Source organism: Lotus japonicus, chromosome 4 (genome assembly GCF_012489685.1).
Source record: "Lotus japonicus ecotype B-129 chromosome 4, LjGifu_v1.2".
NCBI classification, from domain to species: domain Eukaryota; kingdom Viridiplantae; phylum Streptophyta; class Magnoliopsida; order Fabales; family Fabaceae; genus Lotus; species Lotus japonicus.
Window position 1 is genome coordinate 49,091,921 of NC_080044.1, and position 22,914 is coordinate 49,114,834.

Below are 22,914 nucleotides of genomic sequence, written 5' to 3' on the forward strand. Positions count from 1 at the left end.
ACTCGTTCATACGGCGTAGGTCGGCGCGATCATCGCCGGCGCGGTGGTGGTCGACACGGCGGTCGCGCCGGCGGACGAAACAACAACCGTCCCGTACTGGACGACCAAGAGCAGGAAGCTTCCTCGGAGGGGGTCCACTCAGTGGCGCCGTCGCCGGCGTCATTGGTGAATGCAGCTCCGGGAAGACCTTCAGATCTGATCGCTAAATCAGATCCAGGTGTTCGGCGGCGTTCAACGCCGCCTGACTACGTGAACTTGGAAGATCTTAAAACAACTGCTCCACGGAGAGCGCAAGAGGCAGTGACAGGTATCACGCCTGCGGCTTTGCAACAAATGTTAGATACCTTGCAGAAGGTGCAGTCCCAAAACGAGCAGTTGCAAGCCCAAGTTGAGTATCTTACTCAGCGGCAGAATTTTAAGCAAGAACAACGCCTGGAGGCGGAGGATGTAGTTGAATTCCAACCTTTTGTTCCAGCCATCACTAGGGTGGACATTCCAAAGCACCTGCAAACCATGGCATTAGACGCCTTTTCGGGCGAATCTGATCCTATGGAGCATCTTAGATACTTCAATACTAAAATGGTGATCGGCGGGGCGTCGGATGCGGTAAAATGTCGATTATTGCCTTCCACGTTCAAGGGCATGGCGATGCAGTGGTTCATTCGACAACCGCCCTTCTCCATTGATAATTTCACTGATCTGTCCACTAAGTTTCTGACTCAATTTTCCGCCAATAAAACCACAAAAGCAACAATGTTTGATCTTATCAGCATACATCAGCAACCAGGCGAGAAATTAAAAACCTACATGGCACGCTTCAGCAAGATGGCGGTGCAGTTGGAGGATGAAAATCCAGATGTCTGTTTGGCGTCATTCAAAAATGGCCTTCGGGCGGGAGATTTGAATAGAGACTTAACAAGGCGACCGGCGAAGGATATGATGGATCTTCGCGCTCGTGTTCAAGAGTTCATATTGATTGAGCAAGATGACCAGAAGAAACAAGAAAGAGAGGAAGGACGTAAGCAGTCTCAATCTGGCGGTGTTTCACAAGACAAATCTAAGGCGGGGAAGGAAACCAGGATAGCGCAAACCCCCCGTGTACCAAGACCGGGACCATACCACAACTCTAAACCTGGCTTTCAAAATACATGGCACAGAAATTCACAAGGTCCCGCTGCTGCCACAGCTGGTCAGCCTGGTGCTTCGCCAACGCCAATCCCACTTACTAAGTTGAATGCACCCTTAAGTACCATTTTAAGGGCGGTTGGACAGACCAACGTTGTGCAGTACCCACCACCCCCACGGCGGCCGCCAGCTAACGTGGACACCAATAGGTGGTGCGAGTACCACAGAGCGTTGGGGCATACGACAGATAATTGCTGGAATTTAAGGCGGGAAATTGATCGCTTGATTAAAGCTGGCCATTTGGCAAACTTTGTCAAAGACACAGCAGCGCCGGAGGTAGCTAAAATCACTCAAGGGGACAAAGGTAAAGGTAAAGAGATAGTTGAAGAGTTGGGCGATCCTGTTGGGGAATGCTCATCTATTGCAGGAGGATTTGGCGGGGGTGCAATTTCAAGTAAGGCCAGAAAACGCTACGTGGCGGCAGTACACTCAGTACAGGAGTCCAACGAAGGCGAGTGTTGGGTGAATCATTCCCCTATTATATTCACCCCTCAGGATTTTGCGCATGTAATTCCCCATGACAACGATCCAATTGTGGTAACAATTAGGGTTAACAATTATGTGACAAAGAAGGTATTCTTAGACCAGGGATCTTCGGCAGATATCATCTATGGAGACGCCTTTGATCGCCTGGGACTAAAGGAATCAGATTTGAAACCATACAGGGGAACTTTGGTGGGATTCACAGGAGACCGTGTCAGTGTGCGGGGATACGTCGAAATTCCGACTGCCTTTGGAGAAGGAGAGTTTGTCAAGAAGTTTCAAGTAAAGTACTTAGTATTGGCGTGTAGAGCCAATTACAACGTACTCTTGGGGCGAGACACCCTCAACAAGGTCTGCGCGGTCATCTCAACTGCTCATTTAACTGTTAAATATCCCGCCTGCAACGGGAAGGTCGGGATATTGCGTGTAGACCAGAATGCAGCAAGGGAATGCTATTTGAGGAGCGTAGCGCTCTATGGGCGGAAGGCCGCCAAGGAGAGCCACCGAATTACAGAAATCTTCCCACAAGAAGGATTTAGCTTGGACCCAAGAGATGATGCTGATGATTTTCGCCCACAGCCGCTGGAGGAAACCAAGCAGGTGCAAGTCAAGGACAAGTTTCTAAAGATTGGCAGTGGTTTGACAACAGAACAAGAGGACAGACTAATCACCCTTCTGGGTGATAATCTAGATCTCTTCGCATGGACCATCAATGATGTACCAGGGATTGATCCCAAGGTGATCACTCACAAACTAGCCATACGACCAGGGGCGACCCCGGTCATCCAACCAAGGCGAAGAATGAGTGAAGAAAAGAACAAGGCTGTACAAGTAGAGACTGAAAAATTGATCAAGGCCCGCTTCATCCGTGAGGTACAGTACCCAACGTGGCTCGCCAATGTTGTAATGGTCAAGAAGGCCAATGGGAAATGGCGAATGTGCACGGACTACACGAGCCTGAACAAAGTGTGTCCCAAAGATTCGTACCCACTTCCCAATGTTGACAAGCTTGTGGATGGAGCTTCAGGGAATGAACTTTTAAGTCTCATGGACGCTTATTCGGGCTATAATCAGATTATGATGCATCCCTCGGATGAGGAAAGTACAGCATTCATGACCAATCAGGCGAACTATTGTTACAAGACAATGCCTTTTGGTTTGAAGAATGCAGGAGCTACGTACCAACGGCTCATGGACAAAATTTTTTCAAAGCAAGTAGGCAGGAATATGGAGGTGTATGTGGATGACATGATTGTAAAATCCGCCAGGGCTAGTGATCATGGCGGCGACCTTAAAGAAGCGTTTGATCAGTTAAGAACATATCAAATGAAGTTAAACCCTGAGAAGTGTTCTTTTGGGATCCAGGGAGGAAAATTCTTGGGATTTATGTTAACATCAAGAGGAATAGAAGTAAACCCAGATAAGGGAAGGGCGATCTTGGAAATGAAAAGCCCAACAAGTGTAAAGGAGGTTCAGCGTTTGACAGGGCGAATGGCCGCCTTGTCACGTTTCTTGCCAATGGCGGGTGACAAAGCGGCCCCGTTCTTCACATGTTTAAAAAAGAATTCAAAGTTTCAGTGGACAGAGGAATGCGAACAAGCTTTTACCAAATTGAAAGAAACATTGGCCACATTACCGGTACTCTCCAAGCCAACACCAGGCGTTCCATTAGTGCTCTATTTGGCGGTTACTGACAAGGCGGTAAGTACGGTTTTGCTCCAGGAAGAAGGAAAAAAGCAGAAAGTTATATATTTCGTGAGCCATACTTTACAGGGGGCAGAATTGCGGTACCAAAAAATTGAAAAGGCGGCTTTGGCGATTCTGAAAACTGCAAGGCGCCTCAGACCTTACTTCCAAAGTTTCCAAGTCAAAATTAAAACTGATGTTCCCTTAAGACAAGTACTTCAGAAGCCTGATTTATCAGGGCGATTGGTTAGCTGGTCAGTTGAGCTGTCAGAGTATGACTTACAATATGAGCCAAGGGGCCAAGTCACAGTCCAGAGTTTAATTGACTTCGTGGCGGAATTAACACCCACTGAAGGAGAGAAGACTCAAGGAGAATGGGTCCTGTCTGTGGATGGATCCTCTAATAACACTGGAAGTGGGGCGGGAATAACAATCGAAAGTCCAGATAAAATGATCATTGAACAGTCTCTCAAGTTCGAGTTCAAGGCGAGCAATAATCAATCTGAGTACGAGGCTCTGATTGCCGGCTTAAGGTTGGCCATTGAATTGGGAGTCCAGAAGTTGTTTATCAAAGGAGATTCGCAGTTAGTGGTTAAACAAGTGAAAGGTGAGTACCAGGTGAAGGATCCGCAACTGTCCAAATATTTGGAAGTGGTGCGCAGATTGATGATGGAGGTCAAAGAAATCAAAATAGAACATGTCCCGAGGGGACAAAATGAGAGGGCTGATGTATTGGCGAAGTTGGCAAGCACAGGGAAATTGGGCAACTACCAGACAGTCATTCAAGAAACCCTGCCTCGCCCGAGCATTGATTTGGTAGAAATAAAGTTGAAAGCTGTAAAGTCAGTCAGTGAGGGCGAGATATCTTGGATGGAATCGATTAAAACCTTCTTAGAGAGCCCACCAAAGGAGGATGATTTGAACACGAGAGCAAAACGAAGGGAGGCCAGTTTTTACACACTGGTGGGTGGAGAGTTGTATCGGCGAGGAATCATGTCTCCTATGCTCAAATGTGTCGATATCAAGGACGCCCTCGGAATAATGGCGGAAGTCCACGAAGGCGTGTGTTCTAGTCATATTGGCGGGCGATCCTTGGCAGTTAAGGTGATAAGAGCAGGATTCTATTGGCCAACGATGAAGAAGGATTGTTTGGAGTATGTTAAGAAATGTGAAAAATGTCAAGTCTTTTCTGACCTACACAAGGCTCCACCAGAAGAATTAACAACCATGATGTCGCCTTGGCCGTTCGCCATGTGGGGGACCGATATCTTAGGACCATTCCCTGTGGCGAAGGCACAAATGAAGTACATCATCGTGGCGGTTGATTACTTCACTAAGTGGATAGAGGCTGAGGCAGTAGCAACTATCACGGCCGCCAAGGTCAGGAGCTTCTTGTGGCGAAGGATTATTTGTAGATTTGGGGTTCCCAGGGCATTAGTAATGGATAACGGAACACAATTCACAAGTAGTGTTACCCGAGAATTTTGTACAGAAATGGGAATCGAGATGCGATTTGCCTCTGTAGAACATCCACAGACCAATGGGCAGGCTGAATCGGCTAACAAAGTTATCCTGAAGGGTTTAAAGAAGAAACTGGATGAAGCAAAAGGGCTTTGGGCGGAGGAACTACCAGGCGTTCTTTGGGCATACAACACCACGGAGCAGTCAAGCACAAAGGAAACCCCGTATCGTCTAACTTATGGAACTGACGCCATGCTCCCAGTGGAAATTGAAAACCAAAATTGGCGAGTGGCTCGGTTTAATGAAAATGACAACGGAGAAAACTTAATAGCAAATCTAATTATGCTGCCCGAGGAACAACGAGAGGCCCACATAAGAAATGAGGCGGGAAAAGTGAAGGTGGCAAGAAAATTCTCAACAAAAGTGGTGCCAAGAAAAATGAGGGTAGGAGACTTAGTGCTCCGAAAAAATACAATGCCCGATAAACACAACAAACTCTCACCCAACTGGGGCGGGCCTTACAGGATTATTGGCGATGTTGGAGGAGGAGCTTATAAGTTGGAACAACTAAGCGGTCAAAAGATTCCACGAACATGGAACGCCTCTCATCTAAAGCAGTATTTTAGTTAGTAGAAACAACAAATGTGAACGAAGTCGCACTCTTTTTCCCTTTCTTTGGAAAGGTTTTTAATGAGGCGACAATTGTAATGAAGGGACAATTGTTCCCATACGAAAGAAAATTAATGAAAAGATCATTTCAACAGAATCATATATGTTTTGAATTTTTATTACGAGTTCATGCAATGCAAATCGTATCAAGGTATGCAATACCGCGAGTAAACCTTTCGGAATAAGAAAGTATCGCCTTCAAAAGTTAAAAGCCTTGGCAATTCTAGTGGCCACTAGAAACCAAGCCTCGTCGAAAAATCGGCTAAGGTATATAACAACGAAAGTTGGGAACAACTAAAAACAACGAATGAACTTAAGATGATATCCATTTAAAGTAGAGAAAAGGGGGCGATGCCCATACATGATTTGGAATGAAAATAAAACGGGGCAATGCCCAAAGAAAAATTTCAACTTCATAAAATAAAAACAAATTCAAGCCAGGTTCTCGTTGTTGGCGTTGTTGCCCTGGCTTGTCCCAGCTTGAGGATCTTCCTTCCCTTGATCCTCATTCCTGTGCTGCTCATTCCCATCCTCGCCATCTTCTTCAGGCTCACTCTCATCATTGAATTGGGGAAGGAGATCGAGGCTAATGTCATCATCACCAACTACTTGACCATCCTTGATCTCCTTCAGCCACCCAATGCGGGAAAGATCAAAGCCCGGCTCAACTACACTGATCTGCTCTTTGGCCGCCAGAAAGCCTTGAGCATATTGGAGAGAAGCACGCCCTAGGATGGAAGCATTCAGGCGATCATGTTTCTTCTCCAACTTTTGATATTTGGCTTGAATGGCAGTGTGCTTGTCATTTATGGCTTCTTTAAGAGACTTTGTCTTTTGAAGAAGCAGGTCCGAAGCAGCCAAGTCTTCAGTTAACTTAGCACACTTCTCCTCAGCAGATTTCAGCTTGTTGTTGGCAGTCTCAGCATCAGTTTTAGCCTGCTCATAGGCTGTTTTGTAATCAGCTGCCTTCTTCTCAAAACGGTTCTTGGCTGAGATCAACTCTTTTACACACTGAGCCATTCCCGCCACAGTGCTGGCGGCAGAAAGCGCGTGATGGATCGCCATGGAAGCAATGTTGGGGGGACCCTGACCGGAAATGTCCTTGTGAATCCGGTTGTCAAAAGTACGGGTCATGAATTCCAGCCCATTGAAGTGAGGATCCGACAAGCTCAGCAAGGGGGGAGGAGCTTCGCCACCAATGGCTGAACTAGGGCCAGCCTGGCCAAATGGAGTTGATGGGCGGTTGATCAGCGTGCTTGAATCTTGTTGAGAGGGCGGGACATTGTCATGTCCCTTCTTTTTCTCAGCTGGACGACTTTTTGAATCAAGAGTTGATTGGTGGAGAGGCTTACCACCAGCAGCACCTGAAGTTTTTTGACGTTTAGGGTCCCTGACGTCAGAACCCGAGGTACCCTCATTTTTCTTCTTCTGCTCAGTTTCGGCGGCCCTCTTTTTCGCCGCCGCGGCAGACTGGGCGAGGTACTCCTTCATCTTGAGTGGGTTCGCGTCAACCTTGCCTTTTCCCATCGTAGCTGTACGGAAAACATCAATTAGACGAGATACATGAACAAAAAGAAAAAGAAGTTACGTACAAAGATTATAAACTTACTAAAAAATTGATTTAAAGTGCCGGACTTCGACGCCTCAATCAAGTCGTGACCGGAAATTACTGGTAGTGTGCGGAGGTAATCGGCGACGCCTTGTTCAGATTCATCCAAGGCGTCGTATGAAACAGATATTTTTCGGCGAGGGTTCTTTGTCCAGTAAAAAGGGAAGAGGGGGTTATTGTCAGAATCTCGGAACAAGTTCTTTATTTCGGGCGACTCCACAACTTTAAAGTATTTCTTCTGCCATACTTTGTAATGGCTTTTAAGGGCGGTAAACCGACTCATGTTCTTACGGGCTAATAGTGGAACCCATTTCACAGAAGTAGGTTTAGTGGTGACTGATTTATAGAAAAGGAAGAACAAGGGATAGGTTGGAGTGAAACTCAAGTGTTCACAAAGAATTTCAAAGCAGCGGAGGAAACCCCAGGCGTTGGGCTGGAGTTGGCAAGGCGCCACATTCAGAAAAGAAAGAACGTGACATATAAACGGCGAGAAAGGAAGTTTAATGTTTAAATCTAAGAAGAAGTAGCCATAAACAAAGAAAAAATCGGGCGATCCATCGTCTGGTTCTTTACGCAACAGAACACAGTCATCTTCGCCACATGGGAGGACATTCAACAGATGATCTTCATTATTCGAGGTGGCGGGATCTATCTTCGTGAACCCTTGAGCAGAAATTCGAAGCGAACTAATGCTCCCAACGCTGCTCCAGATAGAATGCAACAGACATTTATCTTCAACTAAATGCACGTCAGAGCGCCATTCAGGTGAAGACAAATCTCCATTAGAGGAGAGAATTGAGTCTACAGAGCCGGCGGGACCGGAATCATCATGGGTAGAAGGCGAGGAATGAATTTCGATTATAGAGGGGGCGACAACTTCCTCCTCCGTGGAGGGTGAAGAAAGTTCTAGGGAAGAAAGGCTAGCGTTTGGTAAAGACATGCGAGGCAGTTTCATAAAAAGAAGATGAACAGAGTTAAAAGTAAAAAGAAGATGAACAGAGTTAAAAGAAGAAAGAAGATGAACAGAGTCAGAGAAAAAAGAAGTAAACGAAGAGTCTCAAGAAAGAGAAAAACTAACCAGAGGGAGAACCGTGAATTTGAGAAAGGAGAACGTCGGCGATAGGGGAGCACCGCGCAATGACGACGGCCGGAGGAAGAAAAGGTTCACCGGAGTTCAAAGAAGAGAATGAAAGCTGCGGTGAAAAGGGTTTTCAGAGCAAAAGTTTTAAGAAAGTGAAAAATGAAAAGTGAAAAGGGGATTTTATAGAGAGAAAGGAAGAGAGAGAATGAGTGGGGGAAGATCGTGGGATCGTGGGATTTGAAATTCGAAAAGTTAGGAAGCGAAAAGACATTACTCCTCGAGACGCGCAACTGAAGGTTGCATTTATAACAAATGATGACGAAATCCCGGAAAATAAGGATACGTGCGTCAGTTGAAAAGACGTGGTTGACGGTTATGATTAATGGCGACATATCTTTGAAACGGCAACAAAGGTGGCGAAGCGTGAAAATGGCGATGTAACAACGAAGGTAAAATGGCGATGAACGAATAAACAATAGAGGCGAACTACTAGGTAACATGATGAAGACATTTCAACTCTCTACTCGAGTCTCATGTCTTGGGGGCATGTGGACTGGGCGGGACATAAAGAAGATTATGTCCCGCCCAAAATGAACAACAAACCATTGACGATAGCCAAGGCGGGAAAGGCAACATGACGAGCTTCATTGCCCTCCTTTAGGTGATGGACCCACAAGCCAGCTGGAAGATTCCTTTGGATTTGTCTTATATGTACGGGGATTTGGGCCCTGATTGTCAGGCCCAAATATAGGAAAGATCCATATCATGACCACCCCCTCTATAAAAGGGGAGGTCATCCACTTGTACGGGACCAACTTTTTCAGCATTAATGAGAATATTCCTTTTATGGTAGTTTTGCTATTTTAGTGCTCTGCTAGGGTTTACTTTTTGTCTTTCTCTTACATAAGCTTGCCCTAGTACAGAACATTCAAGAAACACGACATGGCGAGAAACATACAATTTTTTACTTGTAGAGTCATAACAACGATAACCTTTTTGACCATCACCATAACCAAGAAAGACACAAATTGAGGAACGAGATGACAACTTACTGCGTTCTACATGCGGACGAAGAACAAAGCAAGTAGAACCGAAGAGCCCGAATCAGTCTCTGAGATCGCAAATCCTGCACATAACAATAGGAGGAGGAAAATGAAAGTAAGCAACCAGAATCACATAACTGACTTATAGAAATAAGACCCACACATAACTTAGGAATGTAATAGACATCTGGAACAGAACCAATTCCTGCTACAAGCAGAGGTGTGCCATCAGCAGTTACAATAGGTACAGTTGAAACAAGGTGTATGGACACAAATGATTTGAAATCTGGTGACATGTGATGACATGCTCCAGAGTCAAGGATCCACAAGGATGGAAATATACCTGAGGGACTAGTGGAGGACAAACCTATGTTGGATTCGGCAGAAGATTGAGCGGCAGACATAACAGACATGGAATATGAGTGCGTGGAAGACGGTACAGGCATGGCAGACGATTGTGCAGCAAGAAATTTGTTGAATTGTTCAGCAAGATCATCTAAGGAAGGACCAGAAACAGATTTTCTCTCATCAAACATAGGAGTAACTGCATTGGTATTAGGTGCTTGAGACCTGAAGTTCTTAAAGTTTCTTTGGTTGACTTGACTCTGAGGTTTCCATTGAGAGGATTGTTGTGTTTGTTGTGCCTTGTTCATCAGTTTTGGGCATTGGGCTTTCCAATGCCCTTTGTGCTTACAAAAGCTACACTCATCAATACCAACTTTTCCATGAGATTTTCCTTTAAAAGGAGGAACAGCAAGAACAGAAGAATTTGGACATGGGAGAATTCCTTTGTCAACCTTTCCTTTATCAGACTGAGAAACAGAATTATTAATCCAAGTAATAATCTTTGAATTATTTGCTTCCCAAGATTCGAGCTCCGTTTCATATTTTCCATCTTTCTTGTCTTTTGGTGTTTGAGAAGTTCCAGAAACATAACCCCACATTCTTTTGCCTTTCAGAAAATTTTTCAGTACATAGCTCCAATATGGATAATTTTTACCATTCAATTGAACACTAATAGCTTGAAGGGAATCATCTCTTTCACCAGCCATTGCAGTTAGAGATGAAAAAATATAAGTAAGAGAGAATTGTGAGTGTTACCAAATTGATGCAAATCTGATGCAAGAGACAATAAGTAGATGAAGCCCAAGACAGAATCAATTTCTTCAAATAATTAGTGTTGTGTAGCACTAATTCTTCAAACAGCAACGAACACAACGCAATTACAGCAACAAACGCTTGACTATGGCCAACCTCTGATTTCAACAAAGCAATTTTCCGTAACCAAAAGCCAAATCACATGGCCAACCTCTAATTTTCAGCAACAAAGCAATCCTTTTTTTAAACCAAAAGCCAAATTACAGATTCACGTGGTGGAGCAAAGCAGCACAAAATCAAAAGGGGAGTAGCATAGTAGTTGGATCTACAAATAATTATTGTGGACCAACCTAGCTCTATGATACCATGTTAGGAGAAATAGAGAAGATGAAGAGAGAGCATAAGAGGAAGATGTGCTAGGGTTTTATTAGAGGCAAACAATAGTCCAAGGGTAATACAATAAGAGACAAAGCAAAGTATAAATAGGTCAAGAGAAAAAGACTATACTACCCATAAAACCTAAATAATAAAGTAAGGGAATATTATCTAACACCTTCCACTTAGAGAGGTAAATGTAGAGCTCCTTGTTCTTCCTTTCTTTTTTAGTTTAACGAGCATGAGACTCCAGAATGACTTTCTTCGAGGGTTCCCCCCTAGAGGAGCACCGAGGTAGGAAGTGGGAAGGGATCCTACTTTCCACCCGTAAATTCCAGCCACCCTTTCAACCTCAGATAAAGGAACATTGCAGCCGGTTAAAGTTGTTTTTGATAGGTTGACTTTCAGACCATAAGTGAACAAGAATGACACCAAAGCGTTGCAAAGAAGATCAATTTTCCCCTCCTCATTCTCGCAAAAAAGGAGAGTATTGTCGGAAAACTGTAAATGGTTAAGAGCTAAGTCGTTGCTACTCCTTACTCCGCTGAACATAAAGTCCCCTAACAACTGGTTTAGTATACAGGATAAGCTATTGACGCACAGATTGAACAAGAAGGGTGAAAGCCGGTCTCCCTGGCGTAGTCCTTTCTGAATGTCAAAAAACTCTGTCGGGGAACCATTTACTAGAATTGCCAAAGAAGCCGACAAGATGCACACTCTCATCCAATTAATCCAGCTCTGCCCGAAATTCATTTGAGCCATTAAGTCCAGAAGAAACCCGCACTCAATGTTATCGTAAGCTTTAGAGAAATCCAGTTTCAAAAGGAACTCTCCACCATCACCCTTCTGTAATAAATCGACCAACTCATGTGCTATCAGTCTACAATCCGCAATTTGTCTACCTTGGGTGAAGGCGAATTGATTAGCCGAGATGAGCTTAAGCATCAAAGGTTGGAGTCTGGCTGCAAAAACCTTTGAAATAAGCTTGTGCGCACTTCCTATGAGACTGATGGGCTTGTAGTCCGACACCAACTTAGGGCAAGGCTTTTTTGGTATAAGCGAGATGAACGCCACATTTAAGCCTTTCACTAGTTTTCTTGAAGTGTAAAATTCAGCAAAGAAACGAAGGATATCCTCCTTTAAAACAGGCTAGAAAGACTTGAAAAAATTCAGATTGAATCCACCAGGTCCCTGAGCTCGGTTACCATCACAAGCACTTAGAACTCCCCAAATTTCATCCTCGGTGAAAGGTGCTTCAAAATCACGTATATTCTCCCAACCCAATTTAGCCAGATTACTATTCCTCAGCCTTGGTCTCACCTTGTCATCCCTCTTGAAGAAGGATTTGAAGTGATTAAGAATGGAAAGCTTTATCAGGATTTGAATACGAATCCCAGCTAAGGTCCTTGTCAAATGCGCTTAAGGAGATAAGAATTCTGAACTCCATGTGTAAACCGACCAGATAATGATAAAAAAATTATATGTGGTCCCCTGCCTATGACCGTATGTCTTCCTCAACATTAAACTCCACCATGAAAAATCAGTTATCAACATCCAAAAGCTCAAAATCTTCGGAGAGCTTCCACATGTTAGCCAGATTTGAGTTCATGGTTTTGAATCCGAGCTTTTTCCCCAATAAGCACACTACCAGGGCCTCCTTCCATGGAGTTCACATCTCATTAATCACTGACATGTCTGTCGAGATTTTTGACATCAAATGATTCTAATTCACAAATTCCACCTTCATCTTCCCTTGCTTAAACAAATCCTCACATGTGTTAGGGGGTGACGCAATAGCCCCCCAAAAGATTATCTCTGAAAGACATTTGTTGTTGTTGTACTTCCTCGTTTGGTGGTTTTGTCCGGCCACGATCATCTTCCCTGTCTGAGAGAGAGAACCTCATTGTTTCAACCTCTATCTGACTCCAATTGAATCTCACTCTAAACTTTGGTAACAAAAAGATTCTAAATTTCACTGTTTCTAGTCTACGAGAAGTTGAAATTAGTTATCACATTTTTATGTAGCAAAATATATGGGTATAGTAGTTAAGGTTTGAACATCCATATTTTCGTGAGGGTAGGTCTTTGAAATATTTTGTTAAGTTCAAACGTTTACTCATTTCGGTTATCATGTTTTATACAATAACAATTTTAAGGGCATAAGTGTAACACTAAAAATTTCATATTTCAGGAACAGTTTTACTTATCGTTACCTTGTTCTGTCCAAGCCAATCGTGTTACACAAAAAGCTAGTTCAATCCCAAAGAAGAAGTTACATTCTACTGGTCAAAGCCTATCGTCTCACTCAAAATGAAAAATAGAAGGAAGAAGATCGTCTAAGGAGTAACAATCGCTTGAAGAATGAGCGCCATATCTCAGACAAACTTGGAGAAGAAGTCTTGTTGGAAGAGCATGTGATCTGACAAAGCACAATGGCCAAAACTAAAATACAAATTTGTCACCATCATGTTGTCATATTTGCTCATTAACGGATAGAAGCAAAACCAATGCTACCTACCATCTGACAGAATACATCTTTTGGAAAAAAGGTCTTCATCAAACAGTGACATCCATTTAATGCAACTGACATACACAAAAGCACCATTTGATCCAACGGCTAGAATTTTTGTGAAGAACAAGCTCCAACGGCTATAATTACTCTCACAGAAGATCAAGGAGTATATAAGCAAGACTTGAAGATTTCTGTTGTCAACAATCCAACCTCTATTTAATCATTCTCAACGTTCAAAGTCTAACTGAAGCTAGAAATCAAGACAAGCCTAAGAGTCAAATATGTTGACATTGTCTGCTTCAAGAAAGAGAGAACCATACCTAAGAGTCAAAACTTCTGACCCAACTCTCTCTTTAGATCTTGAACTCAAAGTACATCATAGAGTCAAATCTCATCAAACACTTTGAAGTTCTTGTGCTTAGCATTTTCTACTATCCCTCTTGTGAGAAGAGAACCTTGTAGAGCCAAAAAAATCTTGGAAAAGATCTTAGGAGAAGTCCTGAATAATATTTGGTGAAGGAGAAGTCATGTAGAATATGTGGTTGGGAGAAGTCTTGTCTAATACTTGTAAGGAGAAGTCCTGGATAATACTTGTTGGGAGAAGTCCTGGTGAATACTTGTAGGAGAAGTCCTTGATACTTGTATAGTGAAACTTGTTTAGTCAAGGACCGGGCGTAGCTCCATCGGTTGTGGGTAGGGATGTCAAAATTACCCATACCCGTGGATATTCGCGGATAAAAACCCTCTATGGGTAAAATTACCCGCAGCCACGGGTATCCACAGATTTATTCAATGGATATTTCTTCTATCCATTTATTAATGGAGCAGGTACGGATATTGATGTATCCATACCTATGGATATCCACCCGATATAAAAATTACTAAAATACATTTCATATGTATGCATAGATGTATATTAAGTCTAGCATCTTATGAATCTGTGTTTGAGTTATTTAATGATAATGGTAAAAAGAAGCACTTAGACCCAAAAAAATGTAAAAAAGAAGTATTTTCCTTTACACATTGATTGATTGTACGTAAAGTCTAATCTTAAATTTTATTTTTAATATAATTTTATTTTGAACAAATATATGTGAATCCATTTATGTTCATGGGTGTCGGGTGCCCATGGATATTCACGGATATTTTAAAATTCGGTTAAAACTCAATTAATGGATATCAATGTGGGTATGGAGCGAGTACGGGTATAAATTCTTACATGTGGAACGGGTGGTGGGCATATACTATCCATGTCCACCTGTATCTATTGACATCCCTAGTTGTGGGTGAACCAGAATATATCGTCGTGCTTATATCGTTTATCATCTTACTCAATTATTCGTTGCACTAAAAAGTTTGCGAAAAGATTTGTAAGACTTATAATCATTTAAAAAACCCAAGTTTTAGAACAACACAATTCAACCCCTTTTTTCTGTTATATTTTTACGTTTCATATTTTACTATACACCATCAAATAAACATATTAATATTATTTTTTAATATTATAACCTTAAAAAATTTATTAGTAATTTGAATTATTAATGTTATTTAAGTAAATATTTTAAAATAAATAATTACTAATGTATTTATATTGATGATTATTATATTTATTTCAAATTTTTATGTACTATGTACTATATATGTTAAACTCATAATTATCATTAATATGCTCAAATGACCTTTTCAAATGCTTTCCTCTTGTAAAAAAAAACAACCTTTTCAAATATGATATAAAAGATTAGTCAAACCAATGATGAGTTGACCAAAAACTAGGAAGAATGAAGTGCATTCCCTTATTTTTTTTCCCCCTTTTTTATAATTTTCTTATTCTTCCTTCTGTTCAAATAAACAATATATAATGAAGCATTGTTAGATATTCATCACATAAAATATTAGTTTGAAAGTTTATTAGTCATAAAATGATTTCTCGTGTCTATCAATCTTTTCCTCTTGTAATTTTCTTGATTATTTTGGTTCTATCTCCAAGTAAGAAGAATGAAGTGATTTTCATCTATGTTACATTTTACTTTTAATATATAATCAATAACTTAATTGAAAAATAATATTTGTTTTCTTATTTCATAATCAATCTATAATTGCACAAGTAAGATTGATACATTTTTTTATTTATAAGTTTTCAATACAATTTCTTTTTAATTTCAAATGAGACGTTTTTATGTCAAGCGTATTAAAAAGTTTTTGTTATTGTTTATAGTAGTATCTTTGGTATTTTTTTTCGATGATTGTACTTTTGGTAGTTTAATATGATAATTCAGGATACTAATATTAACTTGTCATTTCACATAAGAAAAGAATGAATTTTGTTATTAAAATTGTTAATTTTCTTTGTAAATTTTCTTCTTGTCGCAGGTCCAACAATAGGAGAAGAGCCTGTGGACCCTTGTATTGGGCCCTGCTATCCTGGAGCACAATGTAACCAGGATTGTGTTACTCGAGGATATCTTGGGGGTCAGTGTCAACCAAATGGTGCATCAAGTTTGATTTGTTGTTGTAAAATTAAATGATTTATATGTATTGAAGTGTAATAGATGAAACTCATAAATAAACGTATGCTCGAATAAAACTTTGGTTATGATTAGGGTTTAAAAAATATTCATAACAACATGAACTTTTTTTTGAAAGAAACTTTTTTGAAAAAATTCTGTCAGAGTTATTTCTTGATTTCCGAAGAAATTTCAACACTTCGATTGCCTTATCTTCAAAGTATTTTATGTACCTTAGTGTACTGCATTGATCCAACGTGGAAATAGAATTAATGGGTTAAAAATAAATTAGACATAAAAAATTAATATTATTTAAATGAAGAAAAAATAAGCGTAATAGTTTTTTCTTATGAAAGAATATATATGAATGGGAAGAAAAATAATTCAAGTTTTTGGGGTGTCGAAATGCAGTGTCATATTTACCCCAAACTATAAATATATGGATTACAATTTATATGTTTTATTTATTACATTCGTCGAAGGTGGACCAATTATTGTCAAGATAAGTACGTTAAAATTTTCATATTTTATTTATTAATATATTTATAAATAATTATATTGGTCCATTTGAGCGGGATTAATTAACTTTCATAAGTCATTTAGACAACCTCATGCATATATACATTTAATTAGATTTACCATGAGTTGTTTTACAATTCAATTTAATGCAATGTCATACAAATAAACTTGTAACCAAATAAAATATACAAATAACCCAAAATACAAAAATGAGTTTAATTTTAATATCACATATAAAAAAACTAATTTTCTATCTTACACAAAAAAAAAATTATACGAAAAATACATACACATTAAATCCATGAAAATATTACAAAAAATGATAACAAGAAATTATTGAATATTTGTATAAAACTATTTACATTATTAGTATACATAAATTATTGACGATTATAGAAATCCTTATAAAAGGATTTATAATTAATCCCACTAAACGTGTAAATCAACTAACATGAGATTATTTAAGAATTACCAATCGATACCACTAAACGTGTAGATTGACTAACATTAAATTATTCGAGCTTAACCGCTCATGTTTGAATCTTTATGAACGTAGCTGCATTTAAATATTTGCCTATTGTTCTAGCTTAAATATTTTTCTCGTTAAAATTTATCCTCGTTAGTCACAACAAGAAGCTTGCGAATACTTTCTTGTTCAGCATTTGATATATTTTATTGTTAATGATTAAATTAAAATATTAAAAGAGCCAACACTTACATCAAATAAGTGAGAATGGTAATCCTAAAGAATAATATTGCAGTGCTATAACTTGAGCGAATATGTTTTTTTGTTTAATTTTTAAATTTCTATTACTATACAACTCAAATCGAAAAAAATCATATTTTCTTCCAATTTTTAAGCATGCTCTTACTTTACAACTTAAAAGGTTGTGCCAGAATCATGATTGGTGCATCTTCCAGCCCGACCCAAATCTTCTGTCAATAATTTGGTATCCCCAACGTTGTCCTTCCAATCAAAATTTGCCACGTCTTTCAATTAGACACATTAGTTTTTATTTACTATAACACCAAGTACCGGTAACAACCTAGACTTTGTTATGCTCCTTCATTGGAAAATGAATAACTGTTCAAGCAATTAGATCTAATCATCAATTAGAAAAAAGAAATTACTTCATAAAGTACCAATATTCTCTTAAACATGGAAAACCTAGATTCATGGTAATTTTGGTTGAGAACCAAGATGCTAGGGTTCTTGTCATCTTCTTCAAAGGACTTTGTTAAGAGAAATGGATTTCGTTGTTATATAATAATAGAAATTGAAAACTGGAAGTTGATAGAAAGTAAGTAACTAATCGGCGGGAAATCAATTGTGCCCTTAAAGGAGGAACTGATCAACGGCCACAACGCGAATGTGGTGTCTTTGGCGACTTCGTCATAAATGTCTACTACGCCCAGCAACACCCACACCATCTCATGGAGAGTAAGGATAAGTGGAATCACCGCATGGTACTAGACGAGAATAAAGGGCAGATGTGATGAGGGTGGGAGCTGCGCGCCTTCACTCTAACTCGAAATCCTGATTTCACATTCCCAAAGTTTCATAAACGACTATTCCTAAACGGAGATAGTAACAGTCCACTGGAATAAGAATTTATGTGTCACTTAAATGATGTTTCATTATCTGATACTTGGGACAACGAAGGGGACATGGGTTGAGTAGATAATGTCAGTGGCATCCCATATAGGAAGGACAACGGCTAAAGGAAGATGATGGTGGTCAGCTTGAGGTGATGAAGGAGTTTTAGGGCTCGTTTGGCACGCCGTATTATGCATGATAGTATAAGATTATACAATACATTATGAGTTTATCCATTGTTTGGTGATGACATCGTATTGTATAAGCTTATCTATCAAAGTCTCCTTATACGTTAAAATGACGTATTATTTAATCCATCATGTGAGTAATGGATAATGCATGATAAGGTTGTGACATATAAGTCACCATCACCACCACCCTCCATTGCTGCCAACTTACACCATCATTGGCCCCACCACCGCCACTGGTGTTGCCGCCACCACCCGATCACCACCGCTGCCGCCACCGCCGCCCTATCGTCACCATTGGTGTTGCCGCCACCACCACCGCCGCCACCACCGACACCACAATCACCACCCTATCGCCACAACCACCACCATTGCCTCCACCGTCGTCGCCACCCTACTGCAGCCGCCACCGCCATCGCCTTACCACCACCACCCTATCGTCGCCAACACCACAACCACCATCGCCGCCATCACCTGATCACCACCACCGCCGCCACCACCACCGCCCTACCGCCACCACCGACACCACAACCACCACCCTATCGCCACCACCACCATAATCGTCGCCACCACTCTATTGCCACCACCGCCACCACCGATACCACAACCACCACCCTATCGCCACCACCACCACCATTGCCTCCACCCTCCACCGTAGCCGCCACCCTATCACAACCGCCACCGCCTTACCACCACCACCCTATCATCGCCACCACCACAACCACCATCGCTGCCACCACAACCACCAACCTATCTCCACTGTCACCACCACCGCCACCAACACCAACCTACCACCATTGCCACCACCACCACCACCAACCTACCACCACTTCCATCACAACCGCCACCACCGTTATAATCACCTCCATATTCGATTTTTATTATATATCATTATTCAATACTTCACTAAACATAAAATTGCATTAATTTAAACGATATGGTAAATTATATAGAGTATGACCAAACGCTGGATAGTATAAGAAAGTTATCAGGGCTTATATTATCAGGTCTAATACTATCAGATCTTATACTATTAGGCCTTATACCATACGTCGCACCAAACGGGCCCTTAAAGGAAACAAAACTCTCATTAAATGGAGGAGATGACCACCATATATGGGTACAGAGCCCATCATTCAGGGAAGAAAAGACCATAGCCACATTAGGGGCTACCAGAGCCTCAAGAGTGGCGTAAGTTGCAGCCTCGCTCGACTGGTTTTACTGAGGGAAACGTTTCACAAAGAGGTGGCACAAACATTTTTGGGCTTTGTTGCTGTCATTAAAAGAACTTTAACATCCAACAGGCATGTCATCCATAATCCATTTATTCTGGCGTTTAAGTAATAATCAAGGTGTAAGAATTTCCTTTAAAAGCATAATAGCAAGTGCGAGCAATGTCAGCTGTGTATACCATCTTTTGATCAACATTGTTTTCAATCTACAATCTTCGCATATACAAGAAAAACATAGTATTAGGCGAATCTCTTGGTAAGGGATACAACAACCAAGCCTTTCTGGTTAAGTGTACGCAACATATAGGGCCATCCCAATAATGAAATAAATAAGATAGTTATTACTCCTTTAGTTAGGTAGCCAAAAGAGGCAACAGGCCTTCTTTGGTAGCCATTTCAAACAGTGCTACAGCCACCAGAACCTTGCAATCCGCTGTTGAGCGCCAAAGGTTCTTGTATGGTACTACACGTACCTTAATCAGCTCCCCATGTTCGCGAAGGCCAGTTTCTTTACCTTGCAGCTGTGTGATTATCTCTTTATCAACTCTTCCTCTGTACAGAAAGATGCTGATTTCTTCATCACATCCTCCCTTACCCCAAATAACAAAACAAAAAAAACACTGATTATCTGCAAAGCGTAAATCATCAAAATTTCCGAAAGAAAAAAATGCAAAAAGGTCCTCATGCAAAAGGATCAAAGCATACCGGAGAGGGGAAAACTCTGTATCCAGTTGAAGAGTCCAGAAAAGCAGTGAGGTCAACCATATCGTCTAGCTTTAACTTGATGCCGGTCTCTTCTTCAGCCTGTCAGTCTCAAAACAACTCCAGAACATTACTGTTAAGACAGTCATATCACTAGGAAAAACAACTAAAAACTCAGACATGCAAGTCAAAAAGCCACTTGGAATGCAAGTAAAACATGTGCTTTGTGTCCAGCTAGAGATGGTGAGAATAAGAGAGAAATAGACCTCACGAACTGCAGTGCCAACAAAATCACCCTTATCATCGTCCAACATTCCAGCAGGCAATTCCAAAATAGTTTTCCCAACAGGAACCCTTGGCTTATATTTAAGAATATCCAACATGAGAATACACATATCATGAAATTCCAGTTACAATTGTTTAAAAGCACACAGCAAGGCTCCAACATCTACCTGATCAGTAAGAACCACATACGTCTCACCCTCTGATTCCAGAAGTATCAGCACAGCCACAGCTGGTCCTCTGGCAAACACAATACCTGGAATCTAATCATGGTTTACTTACTATAAAAAAGAAAGAAATCAGCCCTAGGTGCACTAAATGCATAGCCACATCAAATTCTGCATGTCTTCTCCAACGCACAATGTGCATGTGATACCCTTTCAAGCATTTCAGAACCGCACATGTCACAGCATACAATGCTCTCTGTTGGATATTTAGGATTTTTAAGTGCCAGGTGCCAAACAAAAGGCGCCACAATTTCCTCAGAATATAACATAACAACTGTACCAAACAAAGGTATCCTAAATATCCATGCATATATATCCAAGAAGCCTTGTAAGACAAATATGAAAAAAATGTTTCCTAATGTTACCATTTCCAAATTCCAAGTTTAGGAATCCATATTAGATATTGGAGGACAACAATGCAAAAGAAGGATAGGACTATCACTGTATGCATACTGATTCATAGCCCATTGCCGTAATTAACACATGAAAACATGTCAATTGTCAACAAATACTCTACATTGAAACTTTTTATGTAAATAATCTGATACCTTTTGCCCTGTTTCTTTGTCAAAAATGTCAGCTTGGAACTTGAGAAACCCAATGCGCTTTCCAAACATGTCTACTCCCTTTTTATACCACAAAAAATCCACCAAACATATTAGTGTTGTATCCTTTTACTTGAATTCCAAGTAACAGTTCCCTAAACTATCAGAAACAATATTGTTCACGATGCGTAAACAATGTCGGAAGCCAAGCTTAAACCCTTCCGGAAATGGAACGTTATAGACCTTGCATATATCAAGCAAACATGCACAATTACAATTAATCTTTCCCTTTTATGATAGGAGAGATAAACCCTAACCCTAATTCTCACTTGGACTTGGGCCTTATACAGACGTAGCCCGAATATACATATATACTCTAAACTAGTACATTTCTCGCCCAATAGGGTCGAGTCATTCATGAAGGAATCACTCGCCACTGGGAAGGATGACTCGTCACTTGGGAGGATGGCTCACCACCTGGGATCCGTTGAACAAGCCTCAACTAGGAGAGCCTCCACACTGTAAGTATGGAGGCTAAGTGTCTTAATGGCTCGCCACGTCATCTGAATCTGCAAATCCAGGTGGGCTTCCGATTAGGAAGTATCTGACTAGTCCACAAGACATCATAGCTGAAGTATGAAGGCTATGTGTGTCTTAATGACTCGCCACGTCATCTGAATCTGGACACTCAAGCGGGCCTCCAACTTGGAAGTATCTGACAGGTCCAAATATGATTCTTGAATCTTGATAGTCAAGAAATCCCTAATAACTATACATTCCAAATCAACTGTCTTATACGAACAACAGTCTTGCCATGGTCAAGTCAAAATCACGGTAGACAGAAACAATTTTTCTTAGCTTTTGCTACCGTCCTCCATGATTTTGGCCTCACCGGTGACTTTTTAGTTTCTACCATGTATCCAAATTCCAAACATGCACTATGTACTGTGAAGAAAACAGGGAGAAACTATCTGCATTGACAACATCAAATAAGTTTCTTGCCATGAGTTCAAAGACTTTGGATTATGGACTGCAGAGAAAACCTCTTTTCAATGAAATAACCTTCATTGACTGATTTTATCACAATGAACTTATTACCTGAATTAAAACTTGTCTCAGAGTCATAGTACCATCAGCTAAAATCCCATTCTCAGTTTGCAAGTTATGCAACCACTGCTTGAATAAAGAGGAATCAATAGCATTCCTGCAAGGGGGAAAATCATACTTGATACATCCTAAATGAAACAAACATTCAAACGAACAACAGCGACAAAAATCATATGAATGCCTAGCACCTAATTGAGTGAACCCTTCTAGCTTCCAAATTCGAATTTGGTTCAAATTGGAATTGGAAATAAATATACTAAAAACATGACTACATCTAAAGCTTTGCTACTATAATATAATTTCTGACCAAAATTATCAAATGAAAATAAGAAACTGACCAGAAATCAGAATGAGAGACACCGGGAGCAGCAACGATGTGAAAGGGTTCGGACTGTTTACTCGGCAGGGTGATGGAGTGAGTGAAGGGCGGTGACTCGGTCGACATTTTGCAGCCGAAGACCTTCTTCGTCGAAATCCGATGGAAAGCGTGGGTTGGTACGAACTGCTTCAACGCAGCGGATACAGTGCGAACAGACACAGCCATTTTTTAAAGCTTGAGCGTTGGCGTCAGCAAGAAGAAATGAATCACGTCCTTTGGTCAATGGGTTAAAAACCGGCCCAAAACGACAAACTCAGTTCATCATCTAACATATGTCCATGGATGCAGCTATTGGGCCTGTTGACCAAAAATATAAAAATAAAAATAAATGGAGAAAGCAACAACCGGAGAAGACCAGCACAACAACGTTGGTCCCACGCAAGAAGCAGACTCAAATCAGCTAAAGGTAATGATCAATTCTGGAGACTAA

General features: G+C 40.8%; 1 protein-coding gene across 2 annotated transcripts; it reads right to left on the reverse strand.

Annotated features, from left to right (window-relative positions):
- Positions 1 to 19,396: 19,396 nt before the first annotated feature.
- LOC130715049 (nudix hydrolase 14, chloroplastic) lies at positions 19,397 to 22,685 on the reverse strand. Of its 2 annotated transcripts, none has more exons than XM_057565041.1 (7): positions 22,444 to 22,685; positions 22,097 to 22,202; positions 21,002 to 21,079; positions 20,397 to 20,489; positions 20,211 to 20,303; positions 19,948 to 20,046; positions 19,397 to 19,862 (listed from the first exon to the last, which is right to left on the reverse strand). In XM_057565041.1, the coding sequence occupies exons 1-7, from the start codon at positions 22,647 to 22,649 to the stop codon at positions 19,596 to 19,598; spliced, it is 942 nt and encodes a 313-aa protein (XP_057421024.1). In that variant the 5' UTR covers positions 22,650 to 22,685; the 3' UTR covers positions 19,397 to 19,595. The 2 variants fall into 2 exon arrangements, with proteins under 2 accessions (XP_057421024.1, XP_057421025.1); XM_057565042.1 differs by having other exon boundaries at positions 19,397 to 19,832; positions 22,444 to 22,681.
- Positions 22,686 to 22,914: the final 229 nt, after the last annotated feature.